A 23,078-nucleotide genomic window follows, 5' to 3' on the forward strand; every position below is an offset into this window, starting at 1 on the left:
TTTTAGTTATAATCCATACAGGATAAACAATAAAATATGCCATTAATTAGAATTTTGAAGAAACATCTCCTTCAAATGGTCAAATGTGAAGGAATAATTCATACTTATGATATAACCAAATTATTAATAATGAAAGTAGACTTATTCTAGAAGTCTATGTGTGACCAAACATAAGGACGATGAAAGAAGTTAGGAATGGAGATCACCAAGAATCAGTTAAGAGATTTGTGGAGATATTCATGGAGATATTGTGGAGACTGTTATGGAGACGATTGAACCAATTAGCCATATTGGAAATTTGTTATGGGCACCTCAATTCCATATTGCAAGGCCTCATGTATTGTATTCATGTACGTGAAGGTGTGATGTATTATTATGGTAATTAATACAATATGATTTTTGGAGTATATTTGTTCTCATGTGATTTTCTGTGTGTAAGTAATTTCTTCATGGCTGCTCATACTACCAACAAAATGTGCATTTTAAAATTTAAACAGATAAAATAATTAAAATCAGAAGCTAACTAAAACTGCCCTTTATATTTATGTTATGGACCTTCCAACAGCAGCCACATGCAAACTCGAGTATCTATTTTGATATGGTTCTGGTCCTAGAGGCTTTGAAAACTCCTCCATTATGTATCCAATCAAAAGAAAATCTATTATTAATTTAACATGCATTATACTCTTAGTCTTAATCCACTTGTACGAAACCAAGATAAGATAATTTGATCAACGTCCACAGATAACCAAAACATGGCTCAATGCGATTAGAAAATACGAGTCAGAAACATAATGTGGGAATGCCAAGGCTACTCTGGAAAGCTAATATTTAAGCAAAGACAATATGGTAAGACAGGATGACCCATGAGGGTAAAAATTAGAAGGAGATTACTCAGCAATAAATATAGAGGTAGATATAGGAGGGTGCAGTGCCATCTCCATCCCCATCAATCACTACAAAAGTACCTCTAGCAAGTGCACCAGATTGACAAGGCATAGTTGGGTAATCCTAGGAGGAACCCAAAAGAATTTAGTGGAAGCCCTGATACATTTGAGGCCAAAGACAAAAATCTAGTGATGGGCATCCAGTTGCATAATTTGGGCTAGAAGGAAACTTTGTGTTGAAAGCAGGTACATCTTTGTGGTATGGCAATCAAATCAGAGGATATGTGTTGTCCCATAGACTTCATATCATGTATGTTGTTAATTTTAGGTAACAACGGTATGTTTTATGCTTAAGAGCAATTTACTTCAATTTCTTTATTAGCCCAATATCAATATCCAGTTTAGCAATCACATCAACATGATAGTAAAATGCAAATAGAACATAAACATAAATAGTGGAAGACAAGCCAAGACGAGGACACAAAATGTGGCACCAGCCAGGGACAAACCCCAATGTGGGGAAACCCTTGATCAATTCTTCTTATATTCTTCAATAGTTCAGCAGAGAGAGAGATAGTACAAATTACAAATCTGATAATTTATGACAGCAGCAGAAAAGCCCTAACCAGAAAAGTCAACGCTGGTCAAACAGGGCAGAATCCTTCCTCTAAACAGCTCGGTCAAACCCAGTCAACTTCGGCCTCCAACAGCAAGCTCAATCAGCCCAAAACAGTCCGAAAAAGTCCAGTCAAAGATTGGTCAACGAAAGTCAAACTGCGGCCAGATCTAGGGCAGTCAATGCTGGTCAAATGAGAGGTCAGATCACCTCGATTTCAGTGCCCAGATCTGCGGCCTGCCAAGGAGAAGATACCTCACCCAATCCGCAGTCAAAAGGAGGTCAACGCAGTCAAACAGTCAAATAGAGAACGTCCTCCTTCCTTCGCACGTGTGAGAGACAGCTGCCCAGATTAGCGTACCCAATCAAGTGAGGAGAGAGAGATGTGAGAAGATGAGATGATGATAAAATGACTTGAGGTCTCCTCCTTTTATATGCAACGTTGAGGATGAGCTGGGGGTTTGAATGCCTGTTTTGCTTGTTGGCCGACCTTGACAATTTGTCCATAATATAAATAAATTCATATCTTCATTTTTACATGTCGGAATCGGATGATCTTTAGATCAATCCTACACCTCTCAGAGAGAGGAATCCAAGAAAAATATCAGCTGTCATAAATAAGATGACCCATGTGGAGTTTGGCCCTAGTTGCCAATTTTAACACTCCCTCTCAACTAGGGAGAACTCCATCTGCTAATCCATCTGCCAGTCGGTACTATCTCTGCCATCAATGCATTGCTCTGCACTGCTTGGCTCTGCTCTACTGAACTATGAAGAAGAAGAAGTGATCGAGAATGGATCATACCATTCTCTACTGACCCAAAGTCAGCGCCAAATAAAAGAGTATCTCATACCACTCTTACTAACCCAAAGTCGGTTCCAATGAAAAGAGAGTGTGCCATACCACTCTTACTAACTCGAAGTCAATTCCAATTGATCCCACATCAATACCGGTCATGCTAGCATAGGGAGTACGGTAGTACACGATGCATCCATTGGTAGTACTATGGTCCCATCCTCATTTCCCTACTCATTGGCTGGATGAGAGGTACTTCCCATGAGTCCCAGACTGCATGGGTAGGATGTCTCAGCAGGAGAAGGATGAACCACTCATCTTGCCTACATGTCGCCACGGGGTATCACACGGGAAGGCTGAACCACTCACCCTGTACACAACAAACCACTAGGGGAAGGTTGAACCACTCACCCTATACACAGCAAACCACTAGGGGAAGGCTGAACCACTCACCCTATGGTTGCTCATCGCTCCAAGAAGTACCCCAAGCCCCCCGGAGCTCCCAAAGCTCAATGTCCATATCATACAGGACCCTCAGGAGAGGGTCTCTCCACGACTCCAAGTTGTTCTCGAAAGGCCAAAAACTTGACCTTCTCAGGGGCTTTGTCAGAATATTGGGGACCTGCTCATTAGTCCCAATGTGATGGAGCCTTATTGCTCCTCGTTGTACCATATCTCGAATAAAGTGGTACTTGATATCTATATGCTTGGAGCAATCATGAAACACGAGATTCTCTGATAATCAGATCCCACTCTGGTTGTCGTAGAGGATCATGATGGTATCCAACACATGTCCAAACAGCTCACTAAAGAGCTTCCTCAACCAGATAGCTTCACAGGAGGCCATACTAGCAGCTATGTATTCGGCCTCAATAGTGCTCAAGGCAACCGATTTTTGCTTCTTGCTCATCCAGGATATCAAAGCAGAACCCAAAGAAAAACAGCACCCAAAAGTGCTCTTGCGAACCACCACACTGCCAACCCAATCAGAATCAGAATAACCATGCAACTTCACATCTCCAGCAGTGTATCTTAGTCCATGAGTGATTGTGCCCCGAAGATATCTCAAAAGATTATTGGCACAAATCCAATGTATATGATGAGGCTCAACCATATATTGGCTCAACGTGTTAACTGCAAAACATATGTCCAGACGAGAGTTCACCAAGAACATCAGTGCTCCTATGAGTTGACGATACTCAGAAGCATTTCCCAATTCAGGTCCGGCAGTACTACCACATAACTTCTTGAAGTCAAGTTCCATCGGGGTAGTCACGACTCACAAGCTTGCAGTCCACCATCCCAAATCTTTCCAATATCTTCACAACATATTTTCCTTGAGATAGAAAAATTCCTCCTGGCTTTTGCGCGACCTCCAACCCTAAGAAGTAGTGCATCAGTCCTAGGTCCTTCATCGCAAATTCAGAAGCCAACTCCCTCTTACATTTGTGAATGAGAGGGTCTGCACCTATAAGAAAGAGGTCATCCACATAAAGTACCAGTATGAGAGGTTTATCATTTTCAACCTTAAAATAAAGGTTCGGGTCGACTTCACTTCTAGTCAATCTCAACTTCATCAGATAGCTATCAATCCTCCTGTTAGGATTCCAAGAAACTCTTCGGGCGCTAAGCGGTAAATGCCCATGGTCGAGCGATTCCACTCAGTGATCGACACGTAGCAGTGGATGAGAGAGAAAAATCGCTCTCATCGCGCGCTATCACTCGATCAAATTGTCGGCACGATGAGAGCGAAGACCGTCAAAGCTCAGCGGAGATGACCTAACGATGGAGAGTGGTAGAGCGGGTCGCCTTTATCGAGTGCGATGGGAGCCGTTGGATCGGCGGGGAAGATCAACGACGGAGATGCAATGAGGGTTTTATGAGCACACGAGGGCATATGGGTATGGTTTTATGGTTATTTTGACTTTGCGCTTAGAGCGGGGTTAAAAGGGACTTTGTCGATTTTAGAAGGCTTATTCAGGGAATGGGAAGGGTTTAGAGGTGAGAGGGGTGAGGAAAAGGGAAAGTGACCAATGTAAGCCCCCTCCTTCGGACACAACCAAACAGACCATACCTCTTTCTGACCTTAGAAAGTCAGCGCTGCATAGCAGAGCTAACACCTCTCATACCAAGCCTAGGGTGCTTGCTTCAAGCCATAGAGAGCTTTCTTCAACCTGCATACATGAGATTCCCGGTCATAGATAGCTATCAATCCTCTCATACCAAGCCCGGGGTGCTCGCTTCAAGCCATAGAGAGCTTTCTTCAACCTGCATACATGAGATTCTCGGTCATGAACCTCAAAACCCTCGGGTTGTTCCACATAGACTTCTTCTTTGATCGAACCATGCAAAAAAGCGGTCTTGACATCCATCTGATGTAGGTTCCATCCTTGCAAGGCAGCAAGGGCTATGATCAAGCGAATGGTGGTTTATCGGGCAACAGGTGCAAATATCTCATCGTAATCTACACCTTCCTTTTGAGAGAAGCCTCGAGTAACAAAGCGAGCCTTGAACTTTTCTGCACTTCCATCAACTCCATGCTTGATTTTGTAGAGCCACTTAGAGGTGACAACCGATTTGTCCTGGGGTCTAGGGATCACATCCCAGACATCATTCTTCATAATAGACTCGTATTCTTCATTCATAGCATCCTTCCATACTTGTTGCTTCACGGCTTCTTCAAATGATGAAGGCTCATTTTGAATGATAGTGCTCATGACGATCAAGTATCCTTGATACCTATTTGGCTTCTTGCTCTCACGGAAAGTCCCCCTTGGTGTAATATGTCTCTCGACATCTTCGAGAGTCTCCCTAAGCCATGAGGGTCTCCTCTTGGAGGAGGAGGGCTATTAGGGAGGAGGATCAATAGGATCCATAGGTTCATCAGGTATCGTTTCGTCCTCTTTTTCACCCTGTTTTCCGGTGTCAGCTTCTTTGTCCTTCCTTGGGATAGGAAGGTCGTTGATATTGCTGAGGGCCATATCTTCGTCAAAGGTGACATCATGACTTATCTCAACTTCCCTTTGACCAACCACATAAATTCTATAGCCCTTCAAATTTTCGCTATAGCCCACAAAGATTCCTTTCTTCCCTAATGCACCTAATTTGCTTCTCTTCTCTTTCGGCACATGAAAATATACAGGACTTCCAAAAATTCTAAAAAGAGAGACATCGGGTTTCTTACCAGTGAACATTTCTTCGGGAGTCTTGGAGTCCAATGCTTGATGAGGGCATCGATTTTGAACATATACAGCGATATTCGCAGCTTCAGCCCATAGAAACTTTGGAAGCCCTTGATCATGAAGCATGACACGAACAGCTTCTACAATAGTACGATTCTTCCTTTCAGCCACACCATTTTGCATGAGAGTGTATGGTGTTGTAGTATCCCTCTTAATGCTAGCTTCTCTGCAATAATCATGGAATTCATTTGATTTGTACTCAGTCCCATTATCAGTCCTCAATATCTTGATTCTCTTCTCGGATTGATTTTCGATCATGGCTTTGAAGTGACGGAACTTGGTGAACACTTCATCCTTCTTTTTCAAAAAGTAGATCCAGGTCTTGCGAGAATAATCATCTGTAAAGGTGAGATAATATAAGTATCCTCCCAAAGAGTTTACGGGCATCATACCAGATATGTTGAAGTGGATCAACTGCAATATATCTGTGGTCTTGCTATTACTTGAGGGGAATGGTCCCCTTGTAAGTTTTCCTTCGGCACATCCCAGACATACACCTTCATGCTCTACTTTGAACTCGGACATACCTGTCACCATCTGTCTCACATCGTGAAAAGCCTTATAATGAAGATGGGCAAACCTCTGGTGCCATAGTTCAAATTGTAGAGATGTGTCGCAAGACATGGCTCCCAATGGACTTCCTCCAACTTGATACAAAGTGTCAACCCTGAACCCAAGAGTAAAAGCATCTTTAAAATTTCTTTTCCAAACATGTACCTTTCCATCGATGAATGCCACCTTGTATCCTTTGTCTTCCATTGCCGAAATGGACACCAAGTTCTTCTTGAGATCAGGTACATATAGAACTTCTTGTAAATGAATCGTGTTACCTTGATTCAATTGAAGGGTAACATTCCCTACTCCCTTCATGGGATAGGTGGCATCGTCTCCAAGGATAATCTCCAAGTTTGTCTCCTTCTCTATCAGATTAGAGAGAGCTTCCTTGTATCCGGTGAAGTGCCTTGAGGCACCACTATCAATTAGCCAATTCCCCAAAGTGTCCGGTGGAGAGGTAGTGGAGAGGTAGTGGAGAGGGTCGATCTAAGATAGTATTCCTTTTGCTTATTGTTAACAACATTTGAATCTTCATGCCTGGAGTTCCTTGCTTTCTTGGACGGTTGACCATTTCCATGATGTCTCAGATTCCTTTTTCCTTTGCCATTGAACCTGCTATTCCTTTGATTGTTGTTGTTGAAGTTACCCCTGGAATGATTGTGATCATCATCATGTGATGTGTCCCTTCTATTTGGACATTCCCTTGCATAGTGGCCAAACTTATTGTAAACAAAGCACCTGCCCTTCCTTCCACCCTTAGATCTAGGCTTTCCATTGAAATGACCTTTAGACCCTGCATTATTTCTCCTTTTGGCATGAGCGGAGAAAGCAATGGGATTGCTTCTATTAGAAGGCATTTCTTGCTTCACCATTCTTGTTTCTTCTTGAATGCATCTCGACATCAATTCTTCAAACCCTGGAATTCGATCATTATTAAGAATAGTGGTTCTAGATATATAACACTTGGGTGGGAGTCCTCCAAGGGTAGTGATAGTAAGTTCCCTGTCTAGAATGACCTCTCCAATCGAAAGTAGATCATTCTTGATCTCGTGATCCTTAAGAAGTAGGATTGAATATCCTCATCCTTGCCCTTCTTAATGTCCTTCAAATTCTTTTGAGAAATAAAATTTGATTTGCATCACTAACCTTGAACATGTTGACCAACCTGTCGTAGATCTCCTTGGAGGTGTTCAAATCAGAGATGTAGGCCATTGAACTCTTGTGAACGGAATCTCTAATAATCTTCTTCGCTTTGACTTCAGCCTTATTGTACTTGGTCTTCGCAGCAGCCGGTGCATTTGAAGGAGGCTCAGGGATTTTACCCTTCACATAATCCAACACTTCTTGTTCTTCCAAGGTCAAATCAAGAGACATCTTCTATCCATGACAGTCAGACTTTTCATGGAGCTTGTCTTCAACCAGGAAGTGGGATGAGGAACCCATTGAGTCTTTTGTCCTTGTCCAACTCACTTTGGTGAATGCTCTTTCACTCTTGCTTGGGCTTTGTCTTCACCTCAACTCTGATACCATGTTAATTTTAGGTAACAATGGTATGTTCTATGCTTAAGAGCAATTTACTTCAATTTCTTTATTAGCCCAATATCAATATCCAGTTTAGTAATCACATCAGCATGATAGTAAAATGCAGATAGAACATAAACATAAACAGTAGAAAACAAGCCAAGACAAGAGGACACAAGATGTGGTACCATCCAGGGACAAACCCCAATGTGGGGAAACCCTTGATCAATTCTTCTTATATTCTTCAATAGTTCAGCAGAGAGAGAGATGTACAAAGTAGAAATCTGATAATTTATGACAGCAGCAGAAAAGCCCTAACCAGAAAAGTCAACGTTGGTCAAACAAGGCAGAATCCTTCCTCTAAACAACTCGGTCAAACCCAGTCAACTTCGACCTCCAACAACAAGCTCAATCAACCAAAAACAATCCAAAAAAGTCCAGTCAAAGACTAGTCAACAAAAGTCAAACTGCAGCCAGATCTAGGGCAGTCAACGCTGGTTAAATGAGAGGTCAGATCACCTCGATTTCAGTGCCCAGATCTACGGCCTGCCAAGGAGAAGATACCTCACCCAATCCGTAGTCAAAAGGAGGTCAACGCTAGTCAACACAGCCTAAAATACAGCCTCTGAAATTCGGTCAACGCTGGTCAACGCAGTCAAACATTGAAACAGAAATGTCCTCCTTCCTTCGCACATGTGAGAGACAGCTGCCCAGATTAGCATACCCAATCAAGTGAGGAGAGAGAGATGTGAGAAGATGAGATGATGATGAAATGACTTGAGGTCTCCTCCTTTTATATGCAACGTTGAGGATGAGCTGGGGGTTTGAATCCCTGTTTTGCTTGTTGGCCGACCTTGACAATTTGTCCATAATATAAATAAATTCATATTTTCATTTTTACATGTCGGAATCGGATGATCTTTAGATCAATCCTACACCTCTCTGAGAGAGGAATCCAAGAAAAATATCAGTCGTCATAAATAAGATGACCCACGTGGAGTGTGGCCCTAGTTGCTAATTTTAACACCAAGGCTAGGGAATCCAACAAGTGCTTAGTGCCTCTAGTTACCAAGATGCGTTGGAAGAAGGAATTTATCAACTTGGTGGGTCAAGGTCTTGATAAATCCCATAATGCCTAACATCTATGAGTAGTCACCTCATGTATGTATAGAACCAAACATTTCTAAGTGTCATAGCGAAAGGTAGCAAGGGACTCTCCAAAATCACGCTATAGACAAATAGCTCCATCAAACTCATAATATATGGGAGATTCAAAGATAAAGCGCTCCTCAGTACCAAATTCTTAATCTACTGTAGATGACACACATGACAAGTCCTCTCCATATGAAAGATTTGGTGATCAAACTCAACCCATAGATGCTGACAACAAACCCTCAATTGGTTGGGCAGAATCTTGAGGACGTTTGGTCAATGATGATGAATGTAATCAATGTCGATTGTTGCTACAAAATGTAACAGGCCTAGTGCAGAGCCTCATTGGGCAGATCCAACCTCAAGGAAACAAAAGATTGGCTATCACTGTCACCTTGGCAGCCTTTCTCCAACTATTTCGTGGTATTCAACCACAAGGGAGGCTTCCCTAAGGATCACCTAAAGAATGTTCAATGAGAATGGCTCAAGGTGATTGAATAAGGTCTAAAGATTGGGATATAGTGCTGGCGAAGCCTAGATGGGTTATGTAATCCTTGCTAAAATTCAGGTACTTATTCCTAGACTAAGTAGAGGGCTGATATAAGTTAGGGTTTTGCAAATTTTCCATGATAAGGCAAACAATGTTCATATAACAGCTAGAGGAAAAGGTCCTTCAATGATCAGTCAACAAAGGGACAAGACCTTCTAATACATACCAAGGATTTAGGGTTTATAATGGAGTTCTATGGCTGAAACTATGCATAAACAGCAAAAGCATGATGACATCAGGCCTAAAAGGTAGAGTTTAACATGCAATAATGCTAGATTTTGCATTTATATATTTTATTAATGCATTTCGTACTTTGAGAGAAATAAAACATCAAACAAAAATCATTTTTAGCAATTTTTCACATAGTACCCTAGCTCTAACCCTAGATATCTAGAAATTAGATAAAGAGGAGGAGAAATTTGCTAAAGGAGGAGGTTTGATCAACACTACTGTGACTAGTGCCTTGTAGTAAATGAGAAAATGGAGTTGTTGCATGGTCCTGTGGCAACTTTGTTAAGGCGTGCTTTTGATAGTTTGAAAGTTCTTTTAAAGCCAGCTTTTTATGAGCTTGCTGTCGCCGTACTTACACATATGTGCGTATATTAATAGTTTAAACAAAAGGCTCAATGTTAACGTTACACAGTGGAACACTGACAAAGAGACAGCATCCCCTGTCGGGGATATCGAATGCAACTCTAGGCATTTTAGAAAACCTAAAAGCTTATATCATCAAAATGATAACAGCAACAAAATTTTCAGAACCCAATTGTTCGATTTTTTAAATTATAGTTTTGTTAAATTGACCATGCAATCTCACGGTAACGGCAAGGTTTCTCTTGAATATAAAAGGGCGAGATGTGGAAACCATGAAACACTCTACTACTCAAGCCTGTTGAGAATATTGCAGCTGTTGTTCATTTATGTAATTGATTAAAGCATTAGAAAAGCTTAATGTTTGAAGGGAGAGGGTTCTAGGCTCATAAACCCCGCCGAATTAATCTATAATAGAGTTAATTGCTATTCGAAGCTTAAGCAAGGAATGAGAAATGTTACCGAGCAATAAACCATCCATATCGAAGATAACGTGGGTAATGCATTTGTATTTCGGGGTTGCCAAATCGCCCATCGTTGCGTCAGCGCAGCTGAAATCCACCACACCGTGCCCAATTTAAAACACAACACAAAAAAATCAACCAGAGTTTATCCCAAAAGGACAAAACAACAGTCTTACTTAAAAATCCGTTGGTTAAAAGATCCGAACTTTAAGATGGATATGCCGATTTTTTTTTATGGTTTCTCCAAAGATCCGTATTTTAAAATTGAGATGTTGAAATTTTATCACTTCTTTATATATGAAGGTGTAACCGCTTTCTTAGTAGTTGTGAGCGCTGAGGAGTGCTGAGTGCCGCTGCCGCTGAGGAGAGCTGAGTGCTGCTGGAGATGCCGAGAGCTTTGAGTGCCGCTGGGAGGAGTGTTGCTGTTTGAGTGCTGCGGGAGTGTGAGTGCTGCCTGAGGGGAGTCGGGGTTCTAGAGTGAGGCGTGTGAGGTGTGTGTAAGGGGAACCAAAGCGCTGACTGTAAATTACAAATATAACCACAAAGATAAAGGTGGTGATGAAATAACACTTCATTTCATTAAATATCAAATATTGAAATATGCTTACAAATATAATGGAAATAACACTAGGTCCGATTATGGTAAATTATAAATTATTTGAGAGGAGATGTGGTGGCTCCATGAACTGTGTTACAATGAGACTCAAAGGTCTATTTATTATTGAGAAATAATAAAAAACTCTAAACATTCAAAAATCTAGCTCTAGGAGATGAAGTGCCAAACTATGGATCCCGTTTGGGTAAATTGGTACATCAACTTCTTGTGGTCGTAACTTTGGCATACGATCTTCGTTTGACGCGCATAATACTTCGTTAGAAAGATCTATATGAAGACTACAACTTTTGAGTGGCCAACATTGGTCTTCGGTTTTCCCAAAAAACGTCGTTTAGGACCTCAAAACGACTCTGAAAGTTCATGACCCAAAAAATTGTCAAAAATAGTAAATTGTGCTATAAATAAGGAAGCTGAAAAAAACTGAAAAAGACAGTGGTGGAGGTCCAAGTGGAATAGGGAGGTGGCCACCAACATCCACCTAGATCATCGATGAGTGAGGGGGTCGACAAGTGGCGATTGGGGACTAGGTTAAGTGGTGAAGGGGGTTAGGTTGAGTGGCAGTGGGTATTGTAGGTAACGTGAGAGGTCATTGCAAATTTCTCTCGCAGGTCTGCCACATTTTCTCCCCTTTGTTGATTATTGAGACAAAAAATTTAACTTTCCCCCATTTTGTTGCATGGTGGCACTAAGAAATAATTTTTAACTGCAATCGAGGGGTAAAGAACGTCAACGTGTCATCTAAAATCATGTCCACTCTTGAAATGGGGCAAGGCAACAGAAAAACAAGTGAACATAGATGTGCAACTGTTAAAAACCAATTTTCATTTGAAAACATATGCCCAGACAATCTTGGAATAATAAAATGGACCGCAAACCGTTTTGAGACAATGAGAAGGCCTACAAAAATATATCATAACACAAAATGGAAACCCTTTTTACCAAAGTTTCAGCAAGTTAACACAAGTAGCTCAAGTGATAAATGGATCTTTGTAAATGAGAAACAATACCTGGGGATACTAAAGCGCAAACAAGTTAGAAAAAAGAAACAACTGTAGGAAAAGCGACTCATCATGATTTTACCAAAAATAACAAAAAGAAACCATGTGGCTTCAGATACAAAGTACATACTATAGTGAACCACACTGACCAGGGATGTAACAAAGACAAAAGGAAGGAGGCACTCTCATCCCAGGAAACATACAAGACAAAACAAGTTAGAATTGAAACCTTTGCATTAAACAAAGGGAGTAGAAGGGAGGGACATCAAAGTAACAAAGCTTTACACAGTCCCACAACCTCACTGTTGTTTGGTCTCTAGAACTTTATGTAAATGAGCTCATGAAAATAAAAAAGAGAATTGAAATTTTGGAGGAAAAAGTAAAGAAAGAAGACAACCAAATAAAGGAAATCACAAAAAATAGAGAGAGGATTGAAAGGGAGAACAAATTGCTAAAAGAGCAGGTAAGAAGCCTACAAAACCAAATGGAAAAAGGGCAACAAGAGCTAATCAACTTAAAGCAAGAAATAGAACAGGCAAGAGCAACAAAAAATAAATAAATAAATAAAAGTTATTTAGAGCTAACGGGGACAGCTAGCACAATTCAGATGGAAAAATTTCAGTCAGTAATGGTAGACATGGAAATAAGAGAAAACAAGCTAATGGAGCAAATAAAAGAGGCTAAATCATGGGCTCGGGTAGTAAAAGAACCGACAAGTGAACAAAAGGAAATTATAGAAAAACCAATCAAAAGGTAAATGAGAGGAAAAAGACAAAGAAGAAAAAATTGTAAATATCATCATCAAAAGCTTGAAGGACTTTGGGGGAAAATAGATAATGGATATTCTAGTAAGGAATTTTCTCAAGGATGAGTTGCATTGGATAGGGGGATTCAATAGGCCAACGGGATAGGAAAGAATATGGGAGCAGGAAGGAATAGACATGTCATAGTTACTTTAAGAAGCATAGAGGACAAGTCTAAGATCCTAAGGAATAGAGGGTTGCTTAAAGGCACTCGTATCTACTTAGACGAAGATTTAACATTCACCTAACAAGAAGAAAGGAGGAAAGAATGGGAGAAAGTAAAATCAGTAAGAAAGGCAAGAAAGTGGGCATGGTTGAAAAACAAGAAAGTCCAAGTCATTGATAGATTAACACACAAGAAATAGGGATTCGGGGCCCCACGGGAGTACCTAAACATGGTAAGTTGGAATTGCAAAGGTTACCCATGGAGAAGAGGGTCGGGGTTGGGGCCCATAGCTGAGGATAAAGACATTATTTTCCTTATGGAAACACATGAGCATAATGGATGTAGACTTCAATACTTTGAAGGACACACTAAAATATCTATTTGGAATGAAAAAACTAAATCGGGTAAAGGACATGGAGGAATAAGAGTCCTAATAAAATAAAGGTGGGTCGAGATTATAAAATTGGAGAAAGAAGACCCAAATAAACAATTTATATGGCTGAAAATAACAAATATAGATGCAACAATATGGTTGGTTGCTTGTTATTTTGCTCCAAAAGCTCAAAATTATACAAAAAAATGAACCTTGATAGTGAAGACCCCTATGCAATGCTAAAAAGAGATATCTCAAACTTTAGTACTAAGGGAGAAATATTTCTAATTGGTGATTTCAATGCTAGAACAACAAACAATCAATCTATTTAGCTGGCCAGTGATATGAGGGAGGATAACAATCTGTTATGGCTAAGAGAGAATGAAGAACACTCGTGGAAGAGGACATCACAAGATGAGAAAGGGAAGGTTTCTCACTTTGGAGCAGAATTATTAGGCCTTTGTACCCTAAATGACATGGTTATATGTAATGGCATGAAAAATTGGCCGAGGTCCAATAGTATCACTTGTAAAACATACAATGGGCAAAGCATAGTAGACTATGTTATATGTTTGCAAAGAGTTATGCCCAAGTTGTTGAACTTTAGTATTGAGTGTTGCCCTATAGAGCTAGACTCTGACCATTTGCCTCTCCTTATTAAGCTTGGCATGAATACGGAATGTCAAAAGGGGGAACATACTCAACACTCACACAAGAAAGTTCATGATCAGGGGAGAATTATCCTAAATCAAGAAAATCAAGAGCTCTTTAGGGCCACTCTTAAATAACACCTTCAGTTGGCCAAAAACAACAATAGGGGTTGCAAGGATAATGGAAGAGATAAAAGATATATTTGCAGTAGTATGTTGATTCCCTTAATACACAAAGCCTTAATTGTATGCAAGAGATCTAAGTCTATGAAGAGGATCTCAAATACCTTCTCAACTAATCCTTGGTATGACAAGGATTGCAAGGAGGCGAAAAGATCCCTCTAGGAACTGCAACACAAGAAAAAACAAATTGAAAGCAGTATCACAGATGCCTAGTGGTTAGACTATGCAAAACTTCTATATGAGTGAACAAATGAGAAAAGTAAGCCTCCCATAATTGTCTCCTCAATAGAGCTATTTTCGGTTGGGGATATTGAGCAAGGTATAAAGAAATTGGCAAATGGTAAAGCGCAAGACATCAATAGTATGCAGGGAGAATTTTTAAAATGGGGTGTGAAGTTTCTAGCCCCGCACATCAAGGAGATCTTTAACAAAGTTAGTCAAGGTAGCTTTCTGGTTGAATGGACAACTAGTGTTGTTATACCTCTTCACAAAATCGGAGACATCAATAACCCATCTAACTACCGTACTATTATGATCAACCCTCTTCTGAGAAAACTTTTCGGGAGCATGCTAGAGAATAGAATCAACATGTGGGTTGAAAACGAGGGAAAAAGAGCAAAGGGGCAAGTTGGTTTTAGGCCTAAGCATTCTACCATTGGCCATTGCATCACTCTAAGGCATCTCATCGAAAAAGTTTGGGATAGCCAAGGTGGGGAAGCATTTTGTTGCTTTGTTGACTTCAAAAATGTTGAAAAGTGTAACTAGGTTCGGTCTTCATAATGACATGTAAATATGATTTTATGTAATGAGATGCAAATAAGAAAAATGAAATTATTGTATTGACTTGCTTCATGGGTTTCATGAGCAAGGATTTTGTTTTTGAGTCAAGACTCCTATTGAGAGTCTTTAGGACTTATTTGTCATCTAGTCATAAAATGTAAGAGTCATTGTCATGTAATGAAGTCATGTTACACTTTGTAAAAGGTCATCTTGTCTATGTAAAAGTATCATCTAAGAACTTGTCGCCTAACCTCTTCAAGTCAGCTTACAACGATGAAGGAATATGCTATAACAAGTCGACCTAATCTCTAGTTGTCAAGTCAGCCTAAAGACCTAGTGAAGATGTGTATAAATACCCTAACTCGGCCTCATTTGTAGACATACAATTTGGACAAGCAACTCGACTTGAAGAAGTGCGAAGAAAGGGTGAAAGGCAGTAGTACGAAGAAGGAAGAGAATAGAAGTGCGAAGAAGGGAGAGAAAGGATTTGTCTCGGTAATGCAAAGTTATGGTTTCTTCTAGTCTAGTGAAAGTAACTTTCTTTTGGGGCAACGGAGTATCTTCTAGGTAGTGAGAAGTTAGGGTAGCAAATATTCTTCTAGGATTTGCAAAGTAGGGTTTCTTGTGGGATAACGAAGGAAGGAATCTTCTAGGGCAGCAAAGGAAAGATTCTTCTAGGTAATCAAAGTAGAGACCGAGTTTCTTTATAGAATACCTAGAGACTGAGATTATGTAGGGAAGTTATGAAGGTGCAGTGGAAAAGGATAGGGACCGAGTTTCTCTAGAAGGAGCTGAAAAGGAACAATTCTAGGTCAAGAAGAAAGCCGAAGGAAAGAAGAGGCAGAGCATCAAGGTTGGTGACAAGGTTCTTGAGAGGATACTAGAGTTAAGGGTCTGTGTCAAGGTCTTGGTACTTATCAATTGAAGATCTAGAAGATGAATTTTGATCGGGTTTTCCTCTCAAGGTGAGAGGTTTTGGTCATTGCTGAAAAAGCCTACATACTATGTCACTTGTCTCTTATGCATATTGGTAATTGTCTTGATGAAAGAACACATTAATAAGCTAATGCGGAAAAGACTATAAGATTAAGAAGTAAAAGTGCATCACAAGCAATTATCAAGAAGAGAAATTGTTAACTCTAAATGCCCTAGATTTCTCAACATAGTATCAGAGCTTAGGTGTTGAAGACAAGAAGGGGCAGTCAAAATACGCTGACACCCAAGAATCAATCTTTAAAGAAAACATTAATGTAATTCGAAGGTTATCAACGAGATTAAGATCTACATCAAAGAAACCCTAGATCGAAGAAGGCAGAAAGAAAGTCTGAAACCCTAGAAGCACTTCAAATATCATCACATCATCAAAGGAGTGAAAGCTCTTCAATTCAAGAAGGATCATGAATCAATCTCTCTCTCATAAATCACTCAAGAAGAAGGCCCTAAATCAACATCAAGATTAAGGAGGAAGCAAGCAACAATCTTACAAGTAAGACTATGACTATATCTGATAATATCAAAATATCTTTTTGCAAGGAAAGCAATAAATTGGTTGGGGCTGTAAATTTCCTTGCATGGAAGAAAAGCACTTACCTAAATCTCATTGAGAATGAGGTCATGGATCACAGTAAGGGATCAATAACCCAACCCCCAAAATAAGATACTCAAGCTCATGCTAGATACATGAAGGGGGAAGTGAGAGCCCAAAGGATTATTATAGAATCTATAAAAGACTCTCTAATCCCATATGTATCAAAATTGGAGAATGCAAAAGCTATATATGACAAACTGGTAGAGTTTTTTCCAGTAAGTACCACAGGAGAAGTAATCTCCTTAAGGCAAGAACTCTAGAAACTGAGGACATCCAAGGAAGATGGAATATCCTCATACTTCATGAGGATACTAGAAATTCGAGATCAACTACAAGAACTAGGAGAAGTTATGTCTGATCGAGAGATGACCATAGTGGTATTAAATGCACTATCGGAAGAATGGGATAGCTTCACTTCAAGTCTATATGGGAAGAAAGAGACTACTCCATTTCAAGATCTATGGCCACCCTGTAAGATTGAAGAAACCAGACTGAAGGCAAAGATTGATGTCAGACCAAGTGAGCAGAATCAAGCATATGCTACAATGAAAAGAAGAAAAGGAAAATTTGGAAAGTTCGGTCCTCCAAAGAAAAGGAAGAACATGGATAAGATAAGATGTTATGGATGTCATGAACTTGGGCATTATAAAATATATTGTTCTAATCGTAGTAAGGACAAGAAGAATAGGGAAGAAGCACACTTTAATGAAGAAGTGAAAGAACTTGAGTCAAAGAAGTGTAAGAATGAAGAAGTAAAAGATCTCTACTATGACTAAGATGATCTTCTTCTCTAGAAGGTACTTTCACTTGTAAGTCATAGACAAGAAGCAATGTAAATAAGATAGGATTCATCATATTAGAAATAAGCATCGTAATATAAGCATTAGAAAAAAGAGCTCGTGACATGGGTAGCAAAAAGTATGTCTACTACAGATCCTACTGATTACAAAGAATAGGAATCTCTTAGGAAACCTCATTAATACTTATAGACGCGGAGGTCACCATCGACTAGGATCATCATAGAAGAAAACATCTGTCGGGTGAGGATATGAAACATCCTCAAGTTTCTCTGATGGAATCCTTGTCAAAGGATTCACCAATCTAGAAAGGAAACAAAATGTTTTCTTCAAGAATTCCAACTCATGGGATTCAAGAGATGATGGTATAATGACATAACAAGAAAGTAGGATAAAGTCCTTTTGAATGAAGCTGCTACAGGAAGTCTGTATGACCGAAAAAAAGATGAGGTATTCATGCTTGCATAGATTATTATGAAAGTCATATCATATGGTTGCAGATAATATGGATCATTATTTCCATCCTGGGAAATATGATTAAGAAAAGAAAGGATCTCCTCCTCTGAAATATTGCAGCAAAAGCACAAGCCACACTAGATGAAATCAACATAATATATATTCTCATATGAATCATGAGGAAGCTAACTACAATCAAGGAACTATGATTGGAAGCTCCTGGAAATAAAATGTGTGATAAAAGAAAGGAAGAGATTGGAATAATATGCAACAAAGGAATAAGGCATTCAACATTCGAAGTCCAAGAAGACTTGATTAGAATATCTCCCAGAAAGATGTGAAGACTCTGATGGAAGTCAGAAAAAGATAGAGACCCTTGACAATGGATATATGTGGGAGATGTGTCAATCTACACGCAGGATGCCAATACTTATAGAAAGATGTCATGGTGAAAGATCATCACAAAGGTAATTTTGAGTTGAAGTGTTCATTGATTATTTTTGAACTAACATTTGGTTGGGTTTATGTAGGATTGTCGAAGGGAAGATCTGTAAATGACTTCCAATCACATCATATAGAAGGATGTAGTGTCCTTCCGAAATATGGCATGAAAACAAAATGACATGAAGCAAAGCTAGATGGATCACTTTATGATGAGTTGAGGACATGATTGACTCATGGATAAAAAAGTGATGAATGATCTAAACCCTATATAGAGGTTCCCAAAGATGAAGACTCCTTGACAAAGAATAAATTCATGACATTGAAGGAAGGAGCTCTTCAAGCAACTGGTAGTTACAGGACCTCCACATGAAAGAGTTGCGATAGGTCCTTGGTTAAGAGGGAGCCTGAGAAAAAGTTTCTTACTTGGAAATTCCTAAGACAAGGAGCTTAGGTACATTCCTCTGTGATAGGAATGAGTACATTCCTTTAATGGAATAAAACCTCTTGGTTCAAAAGGAGTGATAGACATGTTGTTATGATCTTCACCTGGGAAGACAAAATGGAGGATTGTGTAATCATTTGGCATCCGATACTCTTTGGGGATGAGATAGGGCATCCCATGGAAGAGTAGTCGTGGAGAACTAATATTCTTTGAGGATTGGGGAGTCCAAGATAAGAATATTTCTCGTGGAGTATATCCTGAGTGAGCTCGGGTGGGATATGTTCCTAGAGAGACAATGATGAGTGTGTCTATAAATCATTGGTCTCGCCAGCATTGGGCTCAATATCTTGTGGAGAGATGGAGTTATTAGTCAAGGCCTTGCTATATAACAATGTTGGTTGATATGATGCTATACAAATGAGTTACAAATCCGAATTCTTCTTATGAGAGATTTTTCAAAGTCCAAGTACCATTATGAATACCTCCCTAGCTAAGAGGGAGTGTTAAAAAGTTTAATTAAATTCAGTCTTCATAATGACATGTAAATATGATTTATGCAATGAGATGTAAATAAGAAAAATAAAATTATTGTATTGACTTGCTTCATGGGTTTCATGAGAAAGGATTTTGTTTTTGAGTCAAGACTCTCATTAAGAGTCTTTAGGATTTATTTGTCATCTAGTCATAAAATGTAAGAGTCATTGTCATGTAATGAAGTCATGTTACACTTTGTAAAAGGTCATCTTGTCTATGTAAAAGTATCCTCCAAGAAATTGTTACCTAACCTCTTCAAGTCAGCCTATAACGATGAAGGAATATGCTAGAACAAGTCGGCCTAGTCTCTAGCTGTCAAGTCGGCCTAAAGACCCAATGAAGATGTGTATAAATAGCCTACCTCGGCTTCATTTGTAGACACACAATTTGATCCAAAATGGATCCTGGATAAACTTCTAAGTCTAAAGTATTCCTCACAGAGGAAAATGAAAGTCTAAGGATGCTCTTGGAAATAGCCCCATTGCATAGATCTTTTCATTTTGAATCTACTGCAACTTGAATGGGCTAAAATGGACTTCGGATGAAGAAGTTATCGCAAAAAGAAGTTTGCCTTTGTCCTTTGAAAAGGAGGCAAATTCTTATATAAATGGGACTTAAGGGGAAAATGTGTTTTTAACATAAAAACCCTTAAAAACCCATTGCATTACATTATTTTATCGCATCACAATAAACAAAGGCTGAAGGACTTAAAACAAGCGCGAAGGCCTTAGTGGACCCAATGTATTTATAAACCAAATAGGTGAACCCTTTTGAAATCTGAAAGGAAGGTTGTAAGCGGTATTTCAGGCAGGCCTCAAGCGGTAAGCAGTATAGGATGGGCTCCGCCTAAATCCATACATTCAATGATGCGTGGCACAATGGAGGAGAGAGGAAACCGCTTTTTTGGGCGGTTAATTCCTGTGCAAGTTACGCGCCCAAAACAAATTGTCAGCCGTTGGATTAGCGGTCGTAGATCAACAGTCAGGATCTGATCGGCGGATCGACGATTGACGTGATCAAAGAGGAGACCCCGGGGCCTGTGCAATAGCGATATGTCGATTGCGATATAGCGACAGGGTCGATAGCGATCGACGAACCCCCAATATAGGGCCAATGCACATTACAATTGCAACTTGCGATACACCGATAAAAAGGCGGACCGATACGAATTATGGACGCGATTTCATAATATTTGAAATCCAGAATTTCGGGTTTTCTTTGTATTTCCCGTGTAAATGGGTTTTTGACCATGCGACAATGCGATGCGATATGGTGACCAAAGGCAGACCCGATGGGGATTATAAGCACGATTTCATAACTTTTGAAGTTTGGATTTACAGGATTTCTTTGTATTTCCTATGTAATGAGGTTTTTAGACCTCCCGCCTAAGCGATAGTGATAAGCGATAATTGGATGGACCTGATAGGTTTATAGGGCCAATTCTATAATATTTGAAGTCCGGGCTAAAGGCCCATGATGTGTTTTGCGTGTGTTTCCTGTGTATTTCCGTTATTTGGCTGACACGACCAAAGGAAGGCAAAATGACCGAGTTTCCCTACCCGCTTGTTCTTTTCCATTTGTAAACGAATTCTTGTGAGGAAACAGTCGGGTTCTTCAATGATGGAGGACTGTAACTGCTGCATGATAAAAACATAGAGAGCACAAGTGCTGAAGGGAGTTGAAGGTTGCCGAGGGAGTTGCTTGTCTAAAAGAGGTCACTGGAAGGTTGCTGAAGAATCGCTTGGAGGTCAGGCGAATTACAGAGGCACGCAGAGGCCGAGAGAGAGCTCAGAGAAGCCAGAGCCGAGAGCCAGAGCCAGAGCCAAAGCCAGAGCCAAGAGCCAGAGCCATGAGCCAGAGCCAAGAGCCAGAGCTAGAGCTAGAGCTGAGAGCCAGAGCCAGAGCCAGAAAGCCTGAGAGCTTCAGAGCCAGGGATGAGATGGTGTTCTAAACCCATTATTTCTATGTAATACAATGGAGTTGAGCGTGGAGCTTGTAAAAGGACTTCGCCATAATCCCAAAGAGCCTAGTCGAGTTGACTAGAGCTCAAGGAGACGTAGCCCAAGAGTTTTGGGTGAACTCCATATTATATTGTTGTTATGTGTGTTTGCTTTGTTGCTGCATTGCATTGCTGCCTTATTTGCTGTTATATGTTTTTATATCAGTTCAAGCAAATAAGCTTTAAGCACATTAACAGTTAAAAATAAACACAAGCATACACCTATTTCAAGCACTTTTTAATTCTGCAATTGGTTAATCATAATATCTTGGGAACATTTAAGCTTTGAAAGTGGGAGAGGTTCTTGTAAGCTGGACAAGAAGCCTTTAGGCCCCATTTTCAGATCACAATTCGGACAAGCAACTCAACTTGAAGAAGTGCGAAAAAAGGGCGAAAGGCAGTAGTACGAAGAAGGAAGAAAATAGAAGTGTGAAGAAGGAGAGAAATGATTCGTCTCGATAATGCAAAGTTAGGGTTTCTTCTGGGCCAGTGAAAGTAACTTTATTTTGGGGCAGCGAAGTATCTTCTGGGTAGTGCGAAGTTAGGGCAACAAATATTCTTTTGGGATCTGCAAAGTAGGGTTTCTTCTGGGATAGCGAAGGAAGGAATATTCTAGGGCAACAAAGGAAATACTCTTCTGGGTAATCAAAGTAGAGACCGAGTTTCTCTATAGAATACCTAGAGACAGAGATTCTCTAGGGATGTTGTGAAGGTGTAGTGGAAAAGGATAGGGACCAAGTTTCTCTAGAAGGAGCTGAAAAGGAACACTTCTAGATTAAGAATAAAGGTGAAGGAAGGAAGCGGAAGAGCATCAAGGTTGGTGACAAGGTTCTTGAGAGCATAATAGAGTCAAGGGTTTGAGCCAAGGTCTTGGTACTTATCAATTGAAGATCTAGAAGAAGAGTTTTGATCGGGTTTTCCTCTCAAGTGGTGAGAGATTTTGGCCCTGACTGAAGAAGCCTACATACTGTGTCACTTGTCTTTTATGCATATTGGTAATTGTCTTGATGAAAGAACACATTAATAAGCTAACAAAGAAAAGACTATAATATTAAGAAGTAAAAGTGCATCACAAGCAATTATCAAGAAGAGAAATTGTTAGTTATGAATGCCCTAGATTTCTCAACAAAAAAAGCCTTGGATATTGTCCCTAGAGATAAGTTATGTCATAGAATGGAAGAGCTAGGTGTCCCAAAGGAATAAAGAATGATTGTTCATAAGCTATATGAGTGTGTTAGATCAAAAATTAGAACGAAGGAGGGTATTTATGAATGCTTTGGCAGAGACATAGGAGTCAAACAGGGATGTCCTCTTTCCCCCACTTTGTTTGGTGTATATATTGATAAACTTGAAGAGTGGATAAGAAATATCGAAGGAGAAGGCATCCAATTAGCAAGATATGTGGCGAAATTGCTTTTATATGTCGGTGACCTTATCCTTATTGCTAAATCCAAGATATGTTGAGAAAGCACTTGAAAGCTCTGGAACTCTTTTGTCAAGATGCGAGAATACAAGTAAATATCAACAAAACTAAAGTCATGATTTTCTCCCTCAAAAGAAGGAATCAACATGATACTTTTCTCTTTGATGGAAACCCCTTGGAGGTTGTAGATGAGTGCAAATATTTAGGAATTGAGTTCCACTACAGGCTCAACTGGGAGATGTAGATCAAAGAGAATCGAAGGAGGGTGGAAAGTTTCCTACCTTCTCTAGAACAGGTGTAGACAAGCATAATTATGGGATTGGAAGACTAAAAAAACCCTCTTTGGTTAATTAGTGGTGCCAAGAGTAACATGTCAAGCCTCAAATGACAGCAAATAGAAAGAATCCAAAAGCATCTAATCACAAGTAGCCTCAAAGTCAAATCAATTGTTC

At 39.8% G+C, this 23,078-nt stretch overlaps 1 protein-coding gene across 2 annotated transcripts in view; it reads right to left on the bottom strand.

Annotated features, from left to right (window-relative positions):
* Positions 1-10,885, bottom strand: part of LOC149146432 ((DL)-glycerol-3-phosphatase 2-like) — a 36,102-nt gene extending 25,217 nt beyond the window's left edge. Inside the window, exons 1-2 of one of the 2 annotated variants that reach the window (XM_089446751.1) lie at positions 10,551-10,885; positions 10,373-10,461 (exon numbers count right to left, since the gene is read on the bottom strand). In XM_089446751.1, the coding sequence (XP_089302877.1) occupies positions 10,373-10,445 (73 nt within the window). In that variant the 5' untranslated portion in view covers positions 10,446-10,461; positions 10,551-10,885. Of the gene's footprint in view, positions 1-10,372; positions 10,530-10,550 lie in introns of those variants that run through there. The other variant, XM_089446750.1, reaches the window with a different exon arrangement.
* Positions 10,886-23,078: the final 12,193 nt, after the last annotated feature.

Source organism: Pinus tabuliformis, chromosome X, assembly GCF_031772625.1.
Source record: "Pinus tabuliformis cultivar Carrire ecotype Pingquan chromosome X, CPIR1, whole genome shotgun sequence".
Taxonomy (NCBI): domain Eukaryota; kingdom Viridiplantae; phylum Streptophyta; class Pinopsida; order Pinales; family Pinaceae; genus Pinus; species Pinus tabuliformis.